Source organism: Apiospora aurea (assembly GCF_038362705.1).
Source record: "Apiospora aurea strain CBS 24483 chromosome Unknown utg000007l_segment0_segment0, whole genome shotgun sequence".
NCBI lineage: Eukaryota > Fungi > Ascomycota > Sordariomycetes > Amphisphaeriales > Apiosporaceae > Apiospora > Apiospora aurea.
In genome coordinates, this window is record NW_027117394.1 from 3,717,673 (window position 1) to 3,739,816 (window position 22,144).

The 22,144-nt window shown below is 54.7% G+C and overlaps 5 protein-coding genes across 5 annotated transcripts; 4 read left to right on the forward strand and 1 right to left on the reverse strand.

The window, feature by feature from the left end:
* Window positions 1-1,855: 1,855 nt before the first annotated feature.
* PG986_011451 (uncharacterized protein) lies at window positions 1,856-2,881 on the forward strand (the record flags this gene model as incomplete). The annotated part of the gene is made up of 1 exon (XM_066847673.1): window positions 1,856-2,881. The coding sequence occupies one exon, from the start codon at window positions 1,856-1,858 to the stop codon at window positions 2,879-2,881; it is 1,026 nt and encodes a 341-aa protein (XP_066697164.1).
* Window positions 2,882-3,730: 849 nt separating this feature from the next.
* On the forward strand, window positions 3,731-6,024 carry PG986_011452 (dimethylaniline monooxygenase 2; the record flags this gene model as incomplete). Its single annotated transcript, XM_066847674.1, has 6 exons — window positions 3,731-3,764; window positions 3,880-4,040; window positions 4,100-4,130; window positions 4,212-4,500; window positions 4,596-5,880; window positions 5,962-6,024. 6 exons carry the CDS (start codon window positions 3,731-3,733, stop codon window positions 6,022-6,024), a joined length of 1,863 nt encoding a protein of 620 aa, XP_066697165.1.
* Window positions 6,025-10,063: 4,039 nt separating this feature from the next.
* Window positions 10,064-11,868, forward strand: PG986_011453 (MFS sugar transporter; the record flags this gene model as incomplete). Its single annotated transcript, XM_066847675.1, has 2 exons — window positions 10,064-10,568; window positions 10,634-11,868. The coding sequence occupies 2 exons, from the start codon at window positions 10,064-10,066 to the stop codon at window positions 11,866-11,868; spliced, it is 1,740 nt and encodes a 579-aa protein (XP_066697166.1).
* A 1,487-nt stretch (window positions 11,869-13,355) lies between these two features.
* Window positions 13,356-15,593, reverse strand: PG986_011454 (uncharacterized protein; the record flags this gene model as incomplete). Its single annotated transcript, XM_066847676.1, has 1 exon — window positions 13,356-15,593. The coding sequence occupies one exon, from the start codon at window positions 15,591-15,593 to the stop codon at window positions 13,356-13,358; it is 2,238 nt and encodes a 745-aa protein (XP_066697167.1).
* Window positions 15,594-19,723: 4,130 nt separating this feature from the next.
* Window positions 19,724-20,457, forward strand: PG986_011455 (uncharacterized protein; the record flags this gene model as incomplete). The annotated part of the gene is made up of 2 exons (XM_066847677.1): window positions 19,724-20,074; window positions 20,116-20,457. The coding sequence occupies 2 exons, from the start codon at window positions 19,724-19,726 to the stop codon at window positions 20,455-20,457; spliced, it is 693 nt and encodes a 230-aa protein (XP_066697168.1).
* Window positions 20,458-22,144: the final 1,687 nt, after the last annotated feature.

Here is a 22,144-nt window from a genome sequence, read left to right on the forward strand (position 1 = left end):
CCTCGTCGATAGCCCGCACTATATTAAAGCGCCGGAGCTTATTATTTATCGGCTTTTCGATATTAAAGGGGTAAATACCAATTGCTACCTATTTACCAGCAATAACCTTAAAAGTAAAAGCTATTTTACGTACTTTAACCCAGGCTCGAAAAAGTTCCCCTTCTTAACGTAACTATTATTAATAATAGCGTATATTAAATCGAGCTCTCTCCGGAACCTCTTTTTAAAACTTTAAAATAACTAACATCTAAGGGCTAAAATATATAAAAGCTATATAGTAATAAATAAAAGAGCTATACCTTAGCCTTTAACGCCGTTAATATAAAGTTATTATCGATATAACTTCTATATCTATTAAAAATTAAGAGCCTCTATTAGTTAAAGCTATTAGGCTTTATTAAAGGGATAAAGATCTTTTTTAACTATTTTAAGGTTATAGGATTAAAAGTTTATCCTTTTAATAACGCCTTAAAAGCTTAATCTTTATATTTATAATTAACCTCGTTCTCTTTTTAAAAAAACTATTATTATTAAACCGATTAGCTTTTAAATATAATTAAAAGCGGTAAAATATTATTAATAATATTAATACACTTTAAAATAATTATTTATTCGCGATTAGCCGAGTCGTTTTATATTAAACTTTAATAGGCGGCAGGTTCGATTATTATAATATTATCCTTTATTATTATCGCAATTCCTATTTCATCGGCGTTAAATTTAAATCGAAAGGGTATACTATTAATAATAATAGTATTAAACCGATTAAAAAACCTTCGCATAGCCTCGTTTAATATATATACGAGATACTAAAAATTTATCGCTTTAATACGCACGGTTTTAAAAGCTAAATAACGTTTTAAAAAACGGTGTACTTATCGTTTGCTAATAAAGTAATCGACCCCTTTTATAAAGAGGATACGCTAAACATATATACGAAATAGCCGGTACGTTAGTACGTAGCCTAGGCTAGCTTAGAAAAAAGCTTATTTAGCTAAAAAAGTCTTTTCGGCAAGGGTAAATAATTATAAAGCCTTATACTTCTCTTTTTTACTAAAGTTTTCCTTAATTCGGTTACGAAGGGTGCCCCTATTAACGTTATAGTCTTTAACCGTACGGTTAATGCTTCCGCCGGCCAGCACGGCCTGAACCGCCTGCGTAATACGTGCTTCTTTAATTATATTAGTGGTAATAAAAAGAGGAAAAAAAAAAGGAAGAGATTAATCTACTTTAATTAAGAAACGAGTGAGATTTAACCCCTTTATATACTGTTATTGTTGCTCAGGGGCTCTAAAATCATCTGAAATCAGGAGGGGTCAGCCAGAGGGGGTTACATCTTAATTAGTTTAAGTAGAGTAGATAAGTTGACGATAAAGGAAATCGATCACCGGCCCACAAACCGCCATGCTAACCCCAACTGTAGGGCCTGTTGATCGATTGTCTGCTTGATATGTGCAGACACAGTTGATACTAACCTCGCAACTTGCCATGGATGGATCTGGGATGTTCATGATCATGCACCTGGTGAAAGTGGCGGGTGAGAGAGTTTCTATCTTGAGGGCGAAAGTTTTCAATGAGCCAGTAAATGTGAACTTCCTTCTGGTCAGCCCCAGTTTGCACAAAGAACCCCAGCATGTCTGCTCTTTCAGGATTTCTAGATTCTGGAGATGCCTCACTCGAAGAGATACGATATTCGACCTGGCCTCTACATCTTCCTCTTCCCCGCCGCCCTCGCCGTTGCTCCAGTATAACGACCATGTGCTGTTTAGGATCAGGCGGAAGATAGCTTCGCCCCTTATACCAGCGTAGATATATCTGGGCCCTTAGCGACAAGAAATAGACCCCGAACCCCCGAATGGATGTGCAAAACGAAAAGGCCCACACAGGGGAGATCACGACAGTCGCCAGCAGCGTCGCCGACGGCGGGGTCGTCGGCGAGCGTGGGGCGGAACCAGCTGGGCCCTTCCGGTCCTTCTGCGCCAAATGCATCCAAAGGTTGTTGAAAATCCTCAGCTACCTCCGCCGTGTATTCAGGCCCGCAGTCGCAGTCCACGAACCCGAAAAGTCCGAAGAGCCCGTAGAGTCCGAAAAGCCACCACCAGCGCCATCACCAACCATGTCAGCGCCGCCCCCTGCCCCGTCGGAAAGTGCTTCAGTTGCCCCTTCCCCCTCCACCACTCCTCCCGTCGACCGCTACAAGCACCTGGATTTTCCAGCGTGCCTCCCTGCCGACAAGCCCTTCGCAATCGACGGTCGAATCATCAACCCTGTCCACACCCCGACCGTCGAGCACTGCAAGCAAGTGATCGATATGGAGCGCAACACCACCCTCTTCCACTCGGGCGGCATGCACAGGACCGGCTACCTGTACGAGGTGCTCGATGAGGAGCGCCAATATCTCAAGGGCTACGCGCCGCTGTGCCAGAAACACAGGTCGCATGACTTTAGCGATATCTACAGACACAACCCGCAGGCCTGGTCGAACCTATCGCAGGCCCTCGCCGAGGGCAGCTCCGGCACCGCCTACGTCCTGCTGCCTCCAGGCCGCGGCGCCGAGGGCGTGCCGACGTCGGGCCACTTCATCAAGGACGAGTTCCCGCACCTCGGCCCCGACGTCGAGCGCCTCGTGCGCATCCGCCACGACGACCCCGAGTCCCGCGAGATCTTTTGGGAGCGGGAGCCCTCGCTGCCTCTTGCTCCTTCTGAGCTTCCTCGCCCGGCAACTCCTCGCCCTGCCCCGCCCCCGCAGCGGGCGGCTTCGTTCTCGTCGCGCTACAATCTGCGAGAGAATGTGCGGGTCGAGCGGGTGAATTACAAGGGCACGACCAACGGCAAGAGGCAGCGCGCCGCCCCGGAGACGGATGAGGACATCGACGCCTAGAACCTACCACTGGCTCCACCTGTTCGAGACGATACCCTTGCAATGCCCGACCAAATTCTCGAAGAAAGTCGAAGAAGAAAAGGGCTAGCTGGGAAACGAACGAGGAAAGATTCTACGGTGTGCGCGAGAGTGGCTTGGTATGCTCTCGCAAGAATATGGGAGGCAAGCTGGAATAGCATGTAGGAACAAACCCCCCTTTTTTTCATGAAGTCGGCGATCAGGCGGCGGGGGTAGACTATATGAGATGAGATACGAACGATGGCTTTCGATTCCCATGCATTTCTCATCATTACGAGTAATAGACAATATGATTACGCAACCCGGTTGAACCAAACGATGCATGCAATTTGCTTACTTGCCACATGATGGCTGAGTAGGTGATAGCTGGCTAATTGGCCTATCAACTAACTAACTGGGTTGATTGGATAGGGGAGCAGGACCAGCTCGCCGTTGGCGGAATTGTCGCCTCCCTCTAAACGCTACTCGGCTCCTTGGCATTCCGTGCGACCTACTCTGTAAGAAGCAAGAAGCAAGCTGAAGGATGGCCGATTCACACGCGACCGTCTCGGGGAGGTCTCCGGTACGATCTGAGCGCTAGTTAAGTGCACGTAATCCAAAAGTACCTGCGGGCTTATTATGCATGACCAATCACAACAATCACAGACATCAAGTCAGTATATGTCAGACGGTACTTTAATTGACAATAATACGACCCAGCACCTTGACTCCATTGGGGTTGGGTTCTAGGACTTTGGATATTTAAATGTCGTCTACGCAAGTTCCACGGCCATAATGCCGTACCTCTTCACTTTCCTTCCCTTGCCTGGGTTATCGATTCCAAGGACTGCGATGGACAAGGTCAATATTGCTGTCATTGGCACAGGTAGGTGCAGCCCGAACCAGAACACGAGGTCCCAACCATCCTGCCGCAAGGCGGGATCAACTAAGCACTAGGAAAGTCAAGTTGCTTAAACTGACGTTTCTCTACCGTATTCTAGGACCTGCTGGACTGACCGCCCTGAAAACTTTACGGGAAGAAGGCTTCAACGTTATTGCTTTCGAGAGGCGCGACCGCATCGGAGGCCTGTGGTCTTATAGCGGAAACCCCGCCTTCACCTCAGTAGTCGACGGCACGGTGTGCAACATTAGCAAGTTTGTCGTAAGTGACTCGTCGACTTCCACTTGTCACGAGCCGGGACCATGCTGATGTCGTACCAGTCAGGGTTTAGCGACTTCCCCTTGCCTCGAGGTACGTTCGGAGGAACCGTTCCATGCATCCATTGACCCATGTTTCATCATCCCTGCTAAGAGACCCCGAAAAATAAAAAAGGCTCGCCGATATATCTCTCCGGCGCACAAGTGAGCGGCTACTTCCACTCCTACGCAACCCACTTCAAGCTCCTGGAACACGTGCGGTTCGGGACCACGGTCAGAAAGGTGCTTCGCAACTCGGCGGATGATGGCTGGGACGTACACGTCACCGATGCTGATGGGGATAGGACCCTCCCTTTCCACAAAGTCGTCTTTGGCAGCGGCAATGAAACCATCCCTTCTTGGCCGCGCCTGCCGGGACGGGACAGGTTCAAGGGCATCCTGATCCACGGACAGGCATACAAAAAGTAAATATCGAACCCTTGCTTCTACCCCCTTGCCTCTCTCTGGCCCCTACCTCATTCCACAGACCTCACTAATGCTGGTGGTGCAACCCATCAAGTCCGGGACAGTTCGTTGGCAAGCGCGTGCTCGTAGTCGGCATGGGCAACACCGGAAGCGACATAGCCACAGCCCTCTGCAATAGCCGCAGCAACGGCCACACTAGCACCACCGCGACCACCAAAGTCTACCACTCCTACCGCCGCGGCCGCCTGATGATCTCGCGCTACGAGGCCGACGGCACCCCGCTCGACACCAAGCTGAGCTGGCCGACCATGTGCCTCAAGTACCTGCTGGATGCCTGGCTCCCGCGCCTCGTGGCCCCGCTGATCGACGCGGCCATGCTTAGCAAGATGGCCTGCGACGCGGCGCGGACGGAGCCCCCAACCGGACCGGACGAGACGCCCGCGCGGCGGCGGAAGCGCGTCGAACATAAGGTCCGGCACGAGTGGCGCCTCGCGGACTTCCCGAGCATGTCCCGCCGGCACCCGGCCGTGAACGAGCACTGGTTCCCGGCCGTGCAGACGGGAACGATCACGCCGGTGCGCGGGCTCAAGGGGTTTGTGGGGGGGAATGAGGTTTTGCTGGATGATGGGACGGTGCTCGAGGTGGACGCGGTGATCGTCTGCACGGGGTACCAGTACTTTGACTTCAACATCATGCCGGGGCTCGAGATGGATGGAGCGAATGGGCCTCCCCTAAACACATCAGGAGCGCTGGCTGAAGAGAAAAGGACCAGAGAAGAGGAAAGAGGGGAGGAACAAGAAGAAGAAGAAGAAGAACTGCCGCACCTGCCGCGGCTCTATCATCTGATCTTTCCTCCGCAATGGGCCGACTCCATTGCCTTTCTCAGCTGTTTTGCGCCACAGGAAGCCGTCTGGAACGTCTGCGAGCTAGCTTCCATGGCCGTAGCCCAGATCTGGGCCGCCGAAACTGTCAAAAAGGACTTCCTCAGCAGCCCAAAGGAAGCAGCACCGCCACCGGGCTACCGCTTCCCCGCCACCCTCCCCGCCATGCCCGAAATGAACGCCCAGATCGACGCCTACCACGCTTGGTGGCGCGGCCAGTGGGCTCAGGACCATTCCACGCTCCCCGGGTTCGTGCAGGGCAACCCCTTCAACCGGTTCCTGCACGCGGCGGCGGGGACGGGGCTGTACGAGCACGTGGACCACTTGTTTGCGCTCCGGAACTGGCGGCTGTGGTGGGAAGACCGGGAGCTGTATACGTGGCTCGCGCGCGGGCCGATCAACCCGTGCTCGTACCGGTTGTTTGTGACGAATCCGCAGGGGGCGCCGGGGTGCGGGAGGAGGGCCTGGGGAGGCGCGAGGGGGGTGCTCAAGAACTTGGTAAGCTTATTGGCGCTTTCTGTTTAGTTGGGTCGAGGTCAGTGCTATGGAGAGTTCAGAGTTACTAATCATTCTAATCAGTATGAGGACGTCGAGGGACTCAGACGAGACGCGGCGAACAAGTCGGCCACCAAGTCGAAGTGAATCGACAAGGAGCTGGCCAATGACCACTTTTTGCAAATCATAATGATGAGGAAACAATCGGTCTTGTAGATAGAGTACGCGCGGACTTGAAGCTCAGCGATAGTCCAGCATGGGCAACTACATAAATTCCGGGCGTTCTTCAACTACGTTCGTAAATATTATTCATTTTGTTTCTTTACTTTCGGAAAGCACTTGTCGTAACTAGGGTTGACTAACTGATGCACCGAGTGTACAGGTCATAGAAGTCCCAGTAATGTCATCTGGGTTAGGGGACCATAGGGGTGGCAGACTGGCAGAGTGACAGAACGAATGTGGTTGGTTGGCTGGTTGGTTGGTTGCAAGACTCCAAGGGTCTGCACCCTGCTTACACACTTGGCACCCATCCAGAGCGTTCCTGGACTGCTTACCTAAACGTTAGTACCATCGTGAGATCCTGCATGTGTCCTCTGGGTCTCGGCCCCGTCCCGATCTGACAGATAGCCGTCACCCCCTGATCAGCGGGGGCCGAGGTGAACTTAAGCTTGCTTGTCTTCCTTCACGATCTGTCCCTACAATGGTTGACCCCCACGCGTGCCTTGCAGCTTACCGACCGGTGAGTCAGATGTAACGTCGATCGTGGACTTGGTTGCCTCGTGGGCCGAGCTGGGGAAGCTCGGTGCTGCAGCGAACCTGGGGTTGAGCCCCATGGGTCTTGATCGTGGGGTGTGTGTCAGACCCCCGCTACCGGATCTGACATAGTGAGGCGACAGCTCCAACGGACCTCCAGACGGGGTGTAGACTCTCCAACGTTGTCGTTCTTTTTTGCTGGGAAGGCATCTACGACTAGACGGGACAGCTGTGTACAACTTTACGAAACTGTACCTAACTGTATCTCTACGCTCTTATAATGGCTATGCATGGCTTGATGAGAAGATAACGAAGTTCAGGACGGTAGGTCGTGTTCGGAACATCAGTGCATCCTGTGGCTAAATCCATCCCTGATCAGGGTTGAAAGGTCGTGACCAGGGCTGGCGGGCCAGCGCACTCCACATATTTCGGAGTAAACTGCCGGGGGTTCAAGGTAAATCAAGGAAGATTAGGAGACGGTTACAGGTTGAGGCCACGGAGATAAGAAGAAGGCCCAAGCCAACGGGCAAGCGGCTGACGAGAAAATATGCGAAGAAGGCGGCCACTTTCCGATGGGAGATAGGTATCGGTTGAAAGACATGACAATTTGGTGAATCGATATCACCATAGTAGGTTTCCCAACGCTACCAGAATAGTACGTGGAGGATGTCGTCATGCCGTGTCTTTCTGGATAAGTGTATGCGCCGGTTCGATGATAACGCAGGGAACAAGAAAGAGGGCACGATTCGTCTGCCGGCACACTAGTCTCATCCCGTTCTGCGCCGCTTGCCGTTAGCCGTATCGTGATTTCGCATTACTAAAGCCCTGTGATTCAGCAGTCCGGCATAGGATCTAACTGGTTCGTGCGAGGTACAGGGCGTGAAGGTTGCAGTATTTGCGCAGCGAATCGCTGCAATATCCGCCGAAGGATCGAAAGCAAAAGGTGCTGCTACGTCTAGGGGGGGCAGGGGATTGTGGCAAGGGGAAATTGATTCCGAAAGCTGCTGATCTCTGGACCATCACGGATGTTTCAGCGAGCCATACAAAGACGGTCCGACGATTCTGTACAGTAAAAAATAAGCAACATCCCATCATGACTGCCAAGGCGCCTCTTTTACCGCTAGAAAATCTTTTTTTTTTTTTTTTTTTTTTTTTTTGGCGCGTGTCTTTGACGTGACGGGACAGGGACACGGCCACAACGGCAACCGAACCAGGGGCAACTAACTGAACGCTTGAGCCTAAGCAAACCAAAGTTCTCGAAGTATCGGCACGAGACGGCATGAAAATCGAGGTGGTTATGCACATGATGCCTGCCGAGTTCTAGATGCCACGACAGAACCCGAGCTCAGCGGTTGTCGCATGTTTCTGGGGAGAGGAACGGCCAATTTGCACAATCCTCCCCGGGGGGAAGAGGAAAAGCTGGGGACTAGACCTGGAGAAGTTAGCGTTCCTCCCTACAGGGACTGCTAGCGCCAGCCTGGCAAATTTCAGCTAGTAGTAGAAAACCAGCGCTTCAGTGGGCCTCTGCTCAGTACTCCACTAACCATCCAACCGTCCACGCTAGAAAACGAACATTCATGGCCATGCTGTCTGCACTCCACCCTCCATACGTCACCCACTGTTTTTCATCGTCCACTGTTTCCATCCACTGCAACGTCCAACACCCGCTGAACAGTGCAGAAACTCGGGGTCTCCGCACGCAATTGTCTGTCGGGCACACTCGGTCAATTCCCCAAAATCTCCCCTCACATACCCCAAACTCCAGGCCATTCCAAGCGTCTGGTCGGGCTAGAACCGACATTGATCAGCGATGGCACCTGTCCAGAACTGTCGTCCTACCAATCCCACTGTATCTGCTGAACCGACAGATCGCCATTCAATGCCACTCTGCACGATCAACCAGAAATTAACAGAGCGGTGGAGTCCATGCAATATCAAATCTGAGATGTCCGCGCACCGACCTGGACTGCAAATGCTAGCAGCTAGAATACTCCTTGGGCTTCGGTTGACAATGTGTCCGTCATTACCTAATAGCACCTGCCCATCCTTGAAACCTGGGACCTGCCAAGATGAGACACGGTCGACGCGGTGAAGGCGCGGCAATCAATCGGAATCACGAATGGAGAATGGCCTGCCCTCTAAACAATCAAGTCACCGCTCGGCCTGCTCAAACCGTCGTCCCTCGAGCCGGTCTGCCTGTCGCGGATCGAGTCGCCTGACTTAGCCCCGGGCCCTTTTCGGCCAGAACGTGGGCTCGCTGTGGGCCGTCTCTGGTAAGGAGCCCCCGCGCCGGCGAGTCAGTACGGCTCAGTCATCAACCAACACCCCAACCAGCTTGCAGCTTACAGGGGGCGGACCGACAGGGTTGCCCGCACTGCGACCATCACCCCCAACCTGGGTAAAATGGCCGCGCACTACAGACCTTTTCCTACAAAACATTTTCCCGCTACTTGTACAGGGCAAACAGTCCCAGGTTCAAGCCAAGGCCTGAAGAAGCTTCCGTCCGGGAGCCAGCCAAGGCAATCGACATCCTTAGCTAGCCTCGGAAAGAAGCTCCTAGCGACGACCAGTGCCGTCCTTGGCTATTGCTTGACTGAATTAGGGGGAACATGGCCGCCATGGTAGGGCAGAGGGGCAGACAAGGTAAAGCTAAGCCAACAAAGCCAGCCGACCGAAAAGCCGGTGTCGCTGAGAGGGAGTGAGTGGATCGTCGATTCGTTTCGTTCAATGCGCCGATACGACATCTTGGTCATGGGCGAGATCCGACTTTTGCTTGGGCTGGGGGAAGAAAAATCTGTCCATCCGCAAATATCTCACCACGGCAACCATACGACGACTGGCCCAGTTATGTGTCGACTCTTTGGGCCAAGTTCTCGGCTCTAGGCTCTAGGCTTCCTGGTGCATGGCCGGAGGGTGCCCCAGAGAGCCCCCGGGGCTCCATCAAAACTCCAGGAAATGTGCTGAGGGCAAAAGCTGGAGAGTGGTTGCTTTGTCCGAGGGGATCCGCTGGGGCCCCAGTGGACATAATCGCTGGTACTTCGGTCTTACTCTCCCCGGGGGGCACACGCAGGTAGACGACGTCCCCACCATGATGACGGCGTCGCGTCTTGAACAATCTCGTGACGGGCACTCACGGCTGCTGCTAGCTACCACGATGAGACGTTGAGAGCGGCTGGCTCCTTTGGGGAGAAGAGAGCAAATACAGTTCACCAGGGTATTAAAAGGACAAGGGCAAGTGCCGCTCCAACTTCCTGGCGGTCTGCACTGCTCTCCAGCTCCCAATACGCCTCAAAAGGGTTCCCAAGCCCGCCTTCAGCTTCCCCTGGCATCTCCTTCTTCCCTTCCCTCTTTCTCTCCTAGTCCCGTGTGTGTTCGCTCCTCTCGATCATACCGTCGTCAGTCCAAGCACATTCACACACGCACACACTCCAACATGGCCGAGGTAACACAAGCCCCCGGCTCTGGGGGAAAGGCTCGGACCGACCAGGTCGAGTACCCCCATGAGGGTCTGCCCGCCCTCAACGAGAAAGATGCCCTGGCCGTCGCCCAAGCCGGCGGCGCCGTCGTCGACTCCCTGATCAACGAGATGGAGCAGAAGCTCGCGGCCGAGGGCGGCCTCCGCAACGGCTTCTTCGACCTCCAGTTCAAGGACCCTCGCCACTTCACCTGGGTCATCGTCGCCTTCGCCTCCATGGGTGGTCTGCTGTCCGGCCTCGACCAGTCCCTCATCTCGGGCGCCAACCTGTACCTGCCCAAGGACCTCGGCCTCGACACCCGCCAGAACAGTCTGGTCAACTCGGGCATGCCCCTCGGCGCCGTCGGCGGTGCCTTGATCTTGGGCCCCTGCAACGAGACCTTCGGCCGTCGCTGGTCCATCATCATCTCCTGTATCCTGTACACCATCGGTGCCGCTATCGAGGCCGGCTCCATGAACTTCGGTAAGCACACATCACTCCACCCGAGACTACCTGAATATCTCACTAACCCGCGTCCTTCTCATCAGGTATGATTGTCGCCTCTCGCGTCATCCTCGGTCTGGGTGTCGGTCTGGAGGGCGGTACCGTCCCCGTCTACGTCGCCGAGACCGTCGAGCGCAAAGTCCGCGGCAACCTCGTCTCGCTGTACCAGTTCAACATCGCCCTCGGCGAGGTGCTGGGCTACGCCGTCGCCGCCATGTTCCTGCACGTGCCCGGCAACTGGCGCTACATCCTCGGCTCCTCGCTCGTCTTCTCGACCATCATGCTCATCGGCATGCTGTACCTGCCCGAGTCCCCCCGTTTCCTCATGCACAAGGGCAAGACGTTCGAGGCCTTCAAGGTCTGGAAGCGCATCCGCGGCGTCGAGACCGAGGCCTCGCGCGAGGAGTTCTTCGTCATGAAGGTCTCGGTCCTCGACGAGCAGCAGTCCGTCGCCGAGGGCGCCACCAACAAGCGCTTCCCCTGGCTCGACTTCTTCACCGTCCCGCGCGCCCGCCGCGCCCTGATCTACGCCAACATCATGATCCTGCTCGGCCAGCTGACCGGTGTCAACGCCATCATGTACTACATGTCGGTCCTCATGAGCCAGATCGGCTTCGACGACGAAAAGGCCAACTACATGTCCCTCGTCGGCGGCGGCTCCCTCCTGCTCGGCACCATGCCCGCCATCTTCTACATGGAGAAGTTCGGCCGCCGCTTCTGGGCCAACATGATGCTGCCCGGCTTCTTCGTCGGTCTCGTCCTCATCGCCATGAGCCACCAGATCCACAACCTGTCGGGCACCACGGCCATGTACATGGTCGGCCTGATTCTCTACATGGGCTTCTTCGGCTGCTACGCCTGCCTGACCTGGGTCATCCCATCTGAGGTGTACCCGACCTACCTGCGCTCGTACGGCATGACGACGTCGGACGCGCTGCTGTTCCTCGCCTCGTTCATCGTCACCTACAACTTCTCGGCCATGCAGGAGGCCATGCGGCCCGAGGGTCTCATGCTCGGCTTCTACGGTGGTATTGCGGTCCTCGGCTGGTTCTACCAGATCATCTTCATGCCCGAGACCAAGAACAAGACGCTCGAGGAGATCGACCAGCTGTTCGAGCGGCCCACCCGCGAGGTCGTCGCCGAGAACCTCCGCAACACGTCCAAGGGCCTCTCCGACTTCTTCCACGGCCGCTGGTCCAGCATCGGCACCGCCGCGCCGCACCCGGATGCGGTGCAGGCGGATCTCGAGAAGAAAGAGAGGATGGACGAGACCATCTAAGCAAGTTAGATTGGTTCGTGTGGCTGTGGTGTTGTGTATAATGTTCGAGTAATGTGTGTCATCACTCTAGAGGCGGAGGAAGAATTGCTGTTTACGTTTACGTGTATATACGAGCTCAGATACCCTGATTCCTTGAGGCTTTCGAGCCCTTTTGATGAAACGCCACATAGGACAAATAAGAAGTAAAATCTAAAAACAAGATGCTCGTTGGTTGTGTGATTTACCTTTGTGTGATACATCAAGTTGCCGTAACACTACTTACTAGTCGTACCTGTTGAAGCTTTTGAGGGGTTTCTGGTAGTACCACTCAGACGGAACTCATGTACCAAGTTCTGAAGTCTCCTTCTTGACCATCGCTTCCCGGGCTCTAGGGCGACTCGTCTGCCTTTGTAGGCTCGGGCGGCATTTACGCGGGCCTGAGACTTGCCACACTCGTACCTGACAAACGAGCATAGGCGTCCTATCGTGACGAGATTTAACTTGAAGTAACGAATCAGGGGTTCAGGACCAGTTCAGGGGCCTTCATTCCACAGCACAATCTCACGGGACGGGATGTCTTGCTTGGGATGGGCAGGGAGGGTTGAACTGACCTCTTCTTTTCTGCTTTTTTTTGACATCTTCTTATTTGAGGAGAAATGATTGAGTATCGTATCTGGTTTTCATGATTGTGATATGTTGTATGTGTTGATGTGAATATATTCATACAAGGCTTCAGCTCCTGGCCCCTGCGCCGGGATGCGAAATCTGTCGGGGGGCAGAGATAAAACAGCATCGGATGTAGGTTTGTGACTCCTTGATTGTAATTTACTAGGCGCATGAGAGTCGAAACCATTTCACAGGTTAACTTCAGAGCCAGAATGGTCGTGGGGGAGGGGTGCCTCAAGTAGACAGACCAAAGTCGTCAAGGGCTCTCTGTCGTACAACAAGCAACAACCCCGACCTCCATCTTCCCAAGATCCCTTCCCTCCCCCTTTTCTTTTTTCTCTATACATTTTCTAACCCCCAAATAGCCACCAGTGTGGAGGCCACCATCCTTAGCAAAGTTTCATGTTGAGCGCCAGCTTCTCTCCGTCTCTCCGGCTCACTGCTATAGGGGAAGAAGGCTTCTCCCAACTCGGAGGTTTTGCCTTCAGAGCGACACTCATCTGCAACATCGTACCTCCCTACACCAATACACAGCATGCGTCTCCCCCCTATCGCTACCGCCCTTCTCAGCACCCCACACCGGCGTATACCAGCCTGGTCGGGGTTGATCCGAGCACATGCCCCTTTTCTTCATGTATCTTTTCAAACGGTGCAAGGGGAATGCTAAAGCCTGCGCTTTGGTCTAGATCTATGTCTCCTTGTTTGGGGGTATCTGAGTCTTATGTTTCATACAGGGGTTGCTATTCCAACTAACCCCGGTCCTAGAGGCGGCGCTGGTATGACAAAATCCAAAGGCTCCATCACGCAATTTCCGTATTCTACATCTCTACTCCACGACGACGCTACTGTTGCAGCAGCGAGTCGACCTCGGCGTCCCTACGCTTCCCGGTCAGGGGCCATTCGAACCGGACCTGCACGCCGCGCGCGATATCCTCCATCTCCCCAGCCTCCAAAAGCGTCTTGTTATCACTTGTTGGCGGTGCTGATGATGCCGAGGGTGAACTAACCCCATACGTATCATGGTGGCTCTCCTGAACGACAGTCGGGCTACCCGCGTCGCCCGCATCACGCTTGAACCGGTGGCTGTATAGTAGGAACGGCAGGATGCTATCCTTCCAGACCGGCCGATCCTTGCGCCGCATCCACGACTCCGCCATGGTCCACAGCAGGATGACGAGCGTGAGGGCCATGATGGCGGTCGGGAAGGCCAGCCACTCGAGCCGCACGACATTGCACGCATTCGTCTGGTGCACCAACCCCCGGACCTGGCCGTACGGCGGCTCCCGCATCGACCGGATGAAGTTGGGTTTGCTGCCGCCAAAGGTCATGCGGTAGCGGTTCGAGATGGTGGTGGCCAGGGACGCGAAGAAGTCCTCGATCTTTTGGCTCGTGATGTTGGTGGCGTAGAACGCCTCGGCCCAGGCGCCATTTCCACTCAGCTTGTTTTCGGAGTCCATGCAGTAGAAGCCTCGGTTGTCGTCGCAATTCAAGGTGAAGACTTCCCGGAAGGCCCCCGCCATGCCGACGGCATGTTTCGCCGACTGGCGGTAGTAGCACTTCTCGACATCGGGGATGCCGCCGCACTCATCACCCGGGATTGGTGGGTCCCTGCCGCCGTTACGAGAGCAGAACCAGTTGTCGCCGCCGGATGCGTTGGTTTCGTTGCTGGTGTAGACGAAATCGCCCACCCAGCAGGGACTCATCTTGACGACGAAATCGGCGTCTGGGTATAAGATAGCCAATTGCTGTGGCCCGGTGCTCGCCGGCGTGGTGTCTATCAATTCCTCGGAAAGCTCGCCGTTGGCAATGGAGACGTCGTAGGTCCGGGCGCAGGCGTACAGTATGCAGGTCGAAGCGACCACGCTGTTTAGGCGTTCGGTGTTGCTCATATTCTCATCGTCTTCGTCGATGCTCGTCGTGAACATGGTGATGTTGCCCACCGCCACACTCGCGAGGTGTTTCGTTTCCGGGTCCATCTTGTCTTCCGCCCAGCGGAGGTCTCCCGTCATGACGTTGAGCAGGTCGGGTTTATAAGGCAAGGGCCCGTTGCCGCCCACCCGCACGCGCAGCCCGTTGGGCAAACGGCCGGACACGGCCGCAGGTTGCTCGGTCAGGTTGAACTGTGCGAAGTCGATCACGTCGAGGCATTTGTGGCACATGGCCATGGTCGAGAACACGGACGAGCCGTTGCGCCTGGGTCCGTTGCCGGGGCGCTGATGGCTCCAGGCCGGACTTCCGTTGTCAAACGTGCAGTTGCCCGTCGAACACTGGAAGCGTATGCCGTTGCCCTGGTCCTGCGGCAGGGTCTCCAGAGCATTGCGCATCATGATCGCGATTTCTTGTTGTTTCCCGGCGGCCTGGGGTGACACCTCCCGCGTGCTTTCGACGAAGTGCGTGTAGGGAACCATCGCCTGGCCGTCCACGGCCTGGGCGCACGGCTCCGTGCCGATGGCCTGCTGGACGAAGGGGCCGATGCCGAGCGATACGATGGACAGCATCACCGCTATCAGGGTCGGAACGCTGGCTCTCGCGGCCAGGGGCACAATGTTGATGGCCCCAATCAAGCTCCGGCTGCCCTGGTCGATGTCTTGTAGATCCTGCAGTGGGCGCGGCTTGTCGGTGCCGAACAACTTCCACTTGGCCTGGGAGATGATGGACGTGATGGGGACGAACAGAACGGCGCGCATGATGGTGGCCAACAGAGCCAGCAGCGTGCTCAGGTTGATTGGGAACTGCCAATCGGTCACGATCTTGCCATTGTACTCGGCCAAGAGCACAAACATGGCGACGATGATGCCGATGCTCAGGAGGATGGAGAGGATCTCCCATTGGAAGTGCGTAAAGACGCGATACCGGGTTCGCGCGGGCGCCGGGGCGCCGGGGCGACCATGAGATTTCGCATTGGCGTCCTGACGAGGAGGATCTCCTGCTGCCGACAAAGGGACATCAGCCATTTGCGTCTGCGACAGGCTCGACGGGGTGTCTTTGGTGCCCGTCATGGTGGCAGAAGAGTAGGAAGAAGTCTGGCCATCCAGCCTTCGGTCTGGCGGGATCGAGGTGCTTAGGGCGTTGTATGCCATGTTGTTTGGCGGAGGTGGGCAGGCCGTGACAAATGGGGGCCATGGCGATATATGGGGCCTTTGACGGGGGTTGTCAAGAGAAACCAGGGGATTGCGGCGCAGAGAAATGAAGGCGAGGCGAAAACCGGTGCAGTGTTGGCAGGTCGGAATCCATGGGCGCCCGGCGCAATTCCCACCGCCCCCACATCGTGAGTTGTCCCGGGCGAATGCCAGGCAGCGGTCGAAGCGCGGCAGCTGGTCGCGTACCCACAGCGCTGGCAGGGCTAACCCGAACAGGACAGGCGCGAGGGGGCCTGAATGCAAGAAAGGGAAATCGATCGGCCTGTCCCTTGCCCACTGCGTAAGAGGCGGTGCAGCTGTTGAGGTTGCAGCTTGCGTGAGATCGGGGGCCTTGGCGGTGATGCTCTTCTGATTAGGTATCGCCGCCACTCACTGCTGGCTGCATGTCCAACATGCAACGTGCAAACACCAGGTCAGGTCACCAGATAGTTTCCGATCAAAACCACAAATGGATCCAGCATCGTGAGACGGCACGGCGAGTTGACGATGGAAGCGAGGGTTCCTTTGCAAACCTCTCTGCGGCTGGGTGGGGCGCCCAAATACAAATACTGCAACGTCTTCCCGCCTTCCCCAGGTGTACAACATGGGCATGGGGAGTTGCATACGACCAAGCCAGTGGTATCTCAAGTCACATGGGTTTCCTGGCTTGTTGCACGGCATTTGGGTCAGTGCAGATTGGTGGTTTATTGATACGAACAAAGAGGCAAAAAGTTGATATCCCATATGACCAACCGGTAGAAAACACGGCATCTCATGAATCGCATCAACCATCTGAGTGGCGTCTAATAGTTCCAAATACTCATCAACACAAGACCAACATGAGCACTATGGCCTGCGTCCATCAATCTGGGATATACCTCGGTTGTGATATATATATATATACATCAACTGTGATACGTCGATTAGCCACTCGGCTAGAGGGTGAAGATGATGGATACCTCAGTCACGCGGCAAAGCAACTAGGAAGACAGATCTCTCGAATAGATAGACTGCTTCTTCAAGTGTTGCGTAAGCCGTTCAACTCATCACAGGTATCGGTTCTCCTTTGCTTGGAATCCCCACTGGGTTGCGGAGAGAAGGCGCGCCTTCCTGGGAGCCCCAGGACGGACGACACTCCTTCCCTCACAACAACACATTCCCGCCACAACCTCGACGTCATCGCGAGGCGGCTTGCAGCCGCACTCTGCGCCTTTCAAACATGCTAGAGTCGAAGGTCTCTGGTTTAAAAGGCCAAACAACGCCGAGGTTTTCCAAGTGCAAAGGATTACCCCGTATTCGAAGGATCGCTATGTGCTTTCGTAGACGAACAGAAGGGGGAGATGGTATGTCGAGAAACAACTAGTTGGAACTCGTATTTATATCTCGATATTTTTCGCTCCTGAAAAAACCTTGTTTCGCAAAGTTTGCGGCGCCGTTGCAGATTTGCGGAGCTCGTCGGCGCTCCCGCTCCCGATGGCACCATGGCCCAGTGGCTGCGAGGACGTTTCTTTCGACCAAATGACGTTCTGGGCTTTCAAAAGTTCTGAACACCTCGGCTGGAGTAAACTCAATCCCCTGAATCTAACCATGCATTTGGAGCTTCAGAAGTCGACTATATCTTTCTAGGGAGACTTCTCAGCATTGCACGCCGACAGCGAGGCTCGAACTGTCGTCTTTCGTTCGCCCGGTACTTTGGCATTGGCGTCTGGCAATTGCATTGGCTAAATGTTGCTGCCAAAACTTTTACCCAGCTTACATGTGCGGTGATGATGAGGACTGGACTAGTTCGTTTATTCGAGGCGACAGGGTCGCTCCACCTCTCCGGCCAAAGCCAAGGCTCCTTTTCAACCTTGGAAAGTTGGGTGAATTGATGGCATGAAGACTCGAATCATGTTATGCTTTACATTTTACTAGGTTGACCAATCAGCAATAATACAGCCCAGTAGACATGTGATGCATACTCGTCAGAGATAGTGAGTACAGTTGACTCGAGATAGGGTTTGGCTGGCCACCTAAGTCATCAGAGAGTACGATTCGATTCAATGTTTGTCAGCGCGTGTAGGAGGAAACCAGTCTGCCCTGGATTTGATGGAACCGTGGCTGACGGGGTAAGAAAGGAGACGGTACCTGGCGTCGAATATCGCGGGGACCAATGGGAATATGCTCAGTCCAGTCGCGTGGGCAGTCAAGATACTCTGGATAGATGTAATATGCAGCACGACCAAGAGAGTTCAGTTGGTTGAGACGCATGGTAGACTCCGCTCGATTGAGACGCAAATACAGACCATGTCCATTCTCCCAGCCTGCCCCTAATTGAGCGGAACGGATGGAGGCGCAGAGACATCTTGCCATATTGAGAATCCGATGCAGTGTACGAAAAGAGATCCACCTCGAGCCGCTCCCGACGACAGACGCAGGTGGCTAGCTGTGCCAATCGGAGGCCATGGGTTGGCAACCGGTTCATGACTCAGACCATCCACCGCACATACGACTACGTACGGCACAGCACCGGGCAGCAGCCGGGGACTGCCCGGGGTCGAAGTAAGCTTAACTCCCGCAAAGCTAATCTGCAAGAAGTGGAGAAGAGTCCAGAGTCCAGAGTCAGGGCAATCGTCGCATTTGCTGGCGAAGGGCATTTGGACTTTTGGAGTCCTGGTTACACCCGACTCGCAGCGGTCGGGGCCCAGGCACAATGGGCAGACGTGGCTCGATTCCAGCGTACCGTACGATGCGCTGACATGTAGCACCCAAAGCGCGACAAGCGACGACATCCTGTGTCCGCTTCGCTCAGCAGCAGCCACTATCCGTCGATCAATCACGCTTCATAAGGATATGGTATATTGCCAAACATGGGCAGCAACGGTGTGCAGCGTGCTGGCAGTTAATATCAATGGGGGGCTGCTGATTCATCGGACCGATGCGGCCCAGATCCACCCAGTTGAGATCTCGCCGAGATGATCGTAAGACGCGTGGTCTGATGCGGCGATTCGTGCGCGCATTTCGCTGCAGCGCCGTTACCCATCCGGAAAACAAAGAGATGCAGCATGCGAAACAAGATCGAAAGATGTCGAGAAACGACGGTCAGCAGAATTGGCGATGCCGGGCCTTCTGCATTTCCACAGAAACGATGCTGGCAATCGATTGATGTTTGTGCATTGGAGCGAAAGCAGATGGCATCATAGGTCCCAGTGGCAGGCTGGCCATGGAGCCGCACGCACGCACACGAAACCCGTTCCGGGCGAAGTCTGGGGTAATGGCCACCCACCCAGGGGATCGAGCTTGGTGCTTGCTTGGGCTTTGGCAGAACGTTTCGGCTGACTGGACTGGATGGCACAGGCGGGCCTGAATCGAGGCTTGCAGCGGGCCAAAAAGGCAACAAGCCCCCGCATCGCGTGACCAAAAGACAACCATGGGCCAATGGGAGGGCTTCGATAGAGCTTACTGCGGGGCGGAGCACACCTCCAGCCAATCGGGGAGACTGGATTAACTCGTTAGAAGCTGCCTGGGCGGAGGTATCGGTCGCCGAGCCTGCGAGTTGCCAGTGCGTGTGCAGCGTGCAGACGAGCATTCGCATTTGGCGCTTGCTGCTCTCCCGCCTACGGTTAGGCCCAACTTTCTCTTCGCAAGGGGGGGCGTTGTTCGACATCATTCGAGTCTGGCGTCGGGGCCACACACATTGACACCACCACCACCTCAACTCTCAGGCCGTGGGTGGGAAGGAAAGGACAGTGGTGACACCCGTCCGCATGCAATATTTCCATCTAATGATCCAAGCCCAGTAGCTTCCTCGTCCTCCCCCGCTCTCTCCCCTTCTTTGCCTGTCATTATATCCCCCCCTCCGTCTTCCCTTCATCGTCTGTCATGTCAAGGCAAAATTTGACCGCCTTTGACTGCGACTGACGATCCAGCCTCACCCAATCCACCAATCCACCACACCCCGACCAACCAAGTCTGTCTGTCGAGAATCAGAAGGCCGTGCGACCACGATCCCATCCTCCTCGCATTCAATTGAGATCAATTCGACCGGTTGCATCCGACTCCGAACCCCCACGAACCGACTTCGCTCAGCGCTTCCCGCCCCAACCGCCACCATGGTTCTCACGCACACGACCAACCACAGCTACACCCACCCCTTCCCGACCGTCACCCTCGCCTTCTTCCTCCGGTACTACTCCCCTCAACTCAATCCCTTCTCCGCCCATGTGCTCTCCACCGACACCATCGACTCCCACGTCGACCCGGAGACCGGCCGCCTCCACACCACCCGCATCCACCTCAAGAAGTCACGCATGCCCTCCGCCATCATCAAGCTGCTGCCCGCTAGCGTGACGGGCGGTGCCGGCGAGAAGTCGAGCTACGTCTTGGAGAACAGCATCGTCGACATCAAGGAGGGCTGGATGAAGACCGAGAGCCGCAACCTCAACTTCACCGGTGTCCTGAGCGTCACCGAGTCCCAGCACTACTCGGCCACACCCCCGACCAGGCCGACAACTCGACCCTCTCTTCCGCCGTGGCCCGCCCCCTGTCGCCCAACACCTGGGTCTCCACCACCTTCTCCTACCGGTCCAGCCTCGGCAGTCGCAAGACCGACAAGGCCGCCGCCAACGAGGAGAATTCCCGAGGCCGCTTCGGATGGATCTCGGGCTGGGGCGCCAAGCGCATCCAGAGCAGCATCGAGTCCATTGCCTCGAACAAGACGGACGACCAGATCATCAAGTCTCGCGACGGCATGAAGATGGTTCTCGAGAGGCTCCGCTCCAACGGCGTCGTGGCCGTGCTCCGAGAGCTCAACCGGCGCGAAGGCAAGAGCGTCTTTGAGGCCTGAGGCCCCGCACGATGACCAAGGGGGGCCATTCTGTTGTACGAATAAATGTCTTATTATCGCTTCCAATTTTTTTTCTCAGCATGGCGTTGGCGGGTGTATATTCGAGCCTTTGGGCACGAAAGTCCAGCTTTTGACGATCGGGGCGAGGCAGCCCAAAACGAAAAGAAACACACACACACAGGATATCTGGAAAATTGTGACAAATGGTCGGGTCGGTACCAGGGGACGTTTGGAGGGCCAGAGCCAACCTTCGTTAAGTCTCCACTTATGTACATTTGTATAGCACCTACCTACCATTTGGCAGGCAAAGCGAGTCTCCTGGCACGAATTATTGACTTATATGACCTTTCCCTCTTCTGCTGCTTGCTCTGGGAGATGATGCCATACCAAGTTGCTCATGGTCTTGAGATGTTCCCGGTAGTGTCCTGTCCGTGACGAAATAAGTGATTGGTCGTGTGATGATTGATGTGACGCCGTGTTTGATGGAAGCCTGTCGCTCGTGATGGTAAGTCGACCGATCTTTGGTCTCCCCTTTACACTCAGCTCATCCGTCAAAGCCCAGCATTCTGTCAGCTTTCAGGGAGCATGAGTGGCGAATGCTATATGATTTACATCATGCGGTTCTGAGAAGCTGTAGCTTAGAAGACTAGCAATCGGTTTTATTCATGAGGGCTGGCTACGGACAGAATACGGCATATCATGTTCTCAGTGTGGTCACGTGGGTGAGGTACAGGCATTCGTTTTGTCACGACAGTGGCAACAGGTGGCATTACTGTCCAGGCCGCGGGCTCATGTTTCTTTACATGGATTTTTGGAGTACATGGCGATGAAGGCTTTCCTCAGTTACAGGAGGCATAGTACCGTTCTGCTTCTATGATTGCCAGCCTGCTCCTGGTCAGATGGGTAGGTAGTCTTGGGGTGGCGTGAAGGATTTGGGCGAATGCCTAATTGTAGGTGTATTCGTAGCAGCAGCCAGCGTCTGTATCGTATTTGTAATAATTTGGGGTGTCACCCAAAGATGGAGTTGGTGATTAGGTACAGGAAGGTTCGGCGCACATGTTGCCTATTTGGGCTGGAGTGGATTGCAGCTGGTCCTTCAGGGGTCCCGGGAGATTGACATACCACAATGGCAGTCAACCGACTTCCAAGTGGACAAATATCACCAAACTCGCGGGTAGTCAGTCTGTGACATGGACTCGTCTGTTGGCTATGTGGGATAGCCCTCTGAAGCACCACCTGAATGGCCCTAATGCCAGCTCTGGCAGACAGATAGGGGGTGGGCGAGAGCCCCAGTTGACAGTACAGCGTAACAGCCCTCGGAGGTTGATACAACCCTGCTCAGAATAAGCAAGACGTCCAGAAACAGAATAAACACAAGTTGTAGACTGTACGGACAATTACTGCTGATAGACTGGGCGGATAAGGAACAATCACTGGGAGAAGAAGAATAATCCCCCCGAAAGCCGCTTACCTCCCTGCCCAGCAACAGTGACTACAATGTGAAGCATATGCGATTGTCCCCCCTTCCCCGTCTCCCACCGCTCTAACGTCCCCTCTTCCAGTCAGGTACGTACCTAGGTAGCTTGACAACAATGCCCCCATTCGCACCCAAGCTGCCACTGCCACTTTAGGTAGGTAGGCCTACCTCATAATGCCTGACAGCACCTGAATTTCCCATCAGACGTTC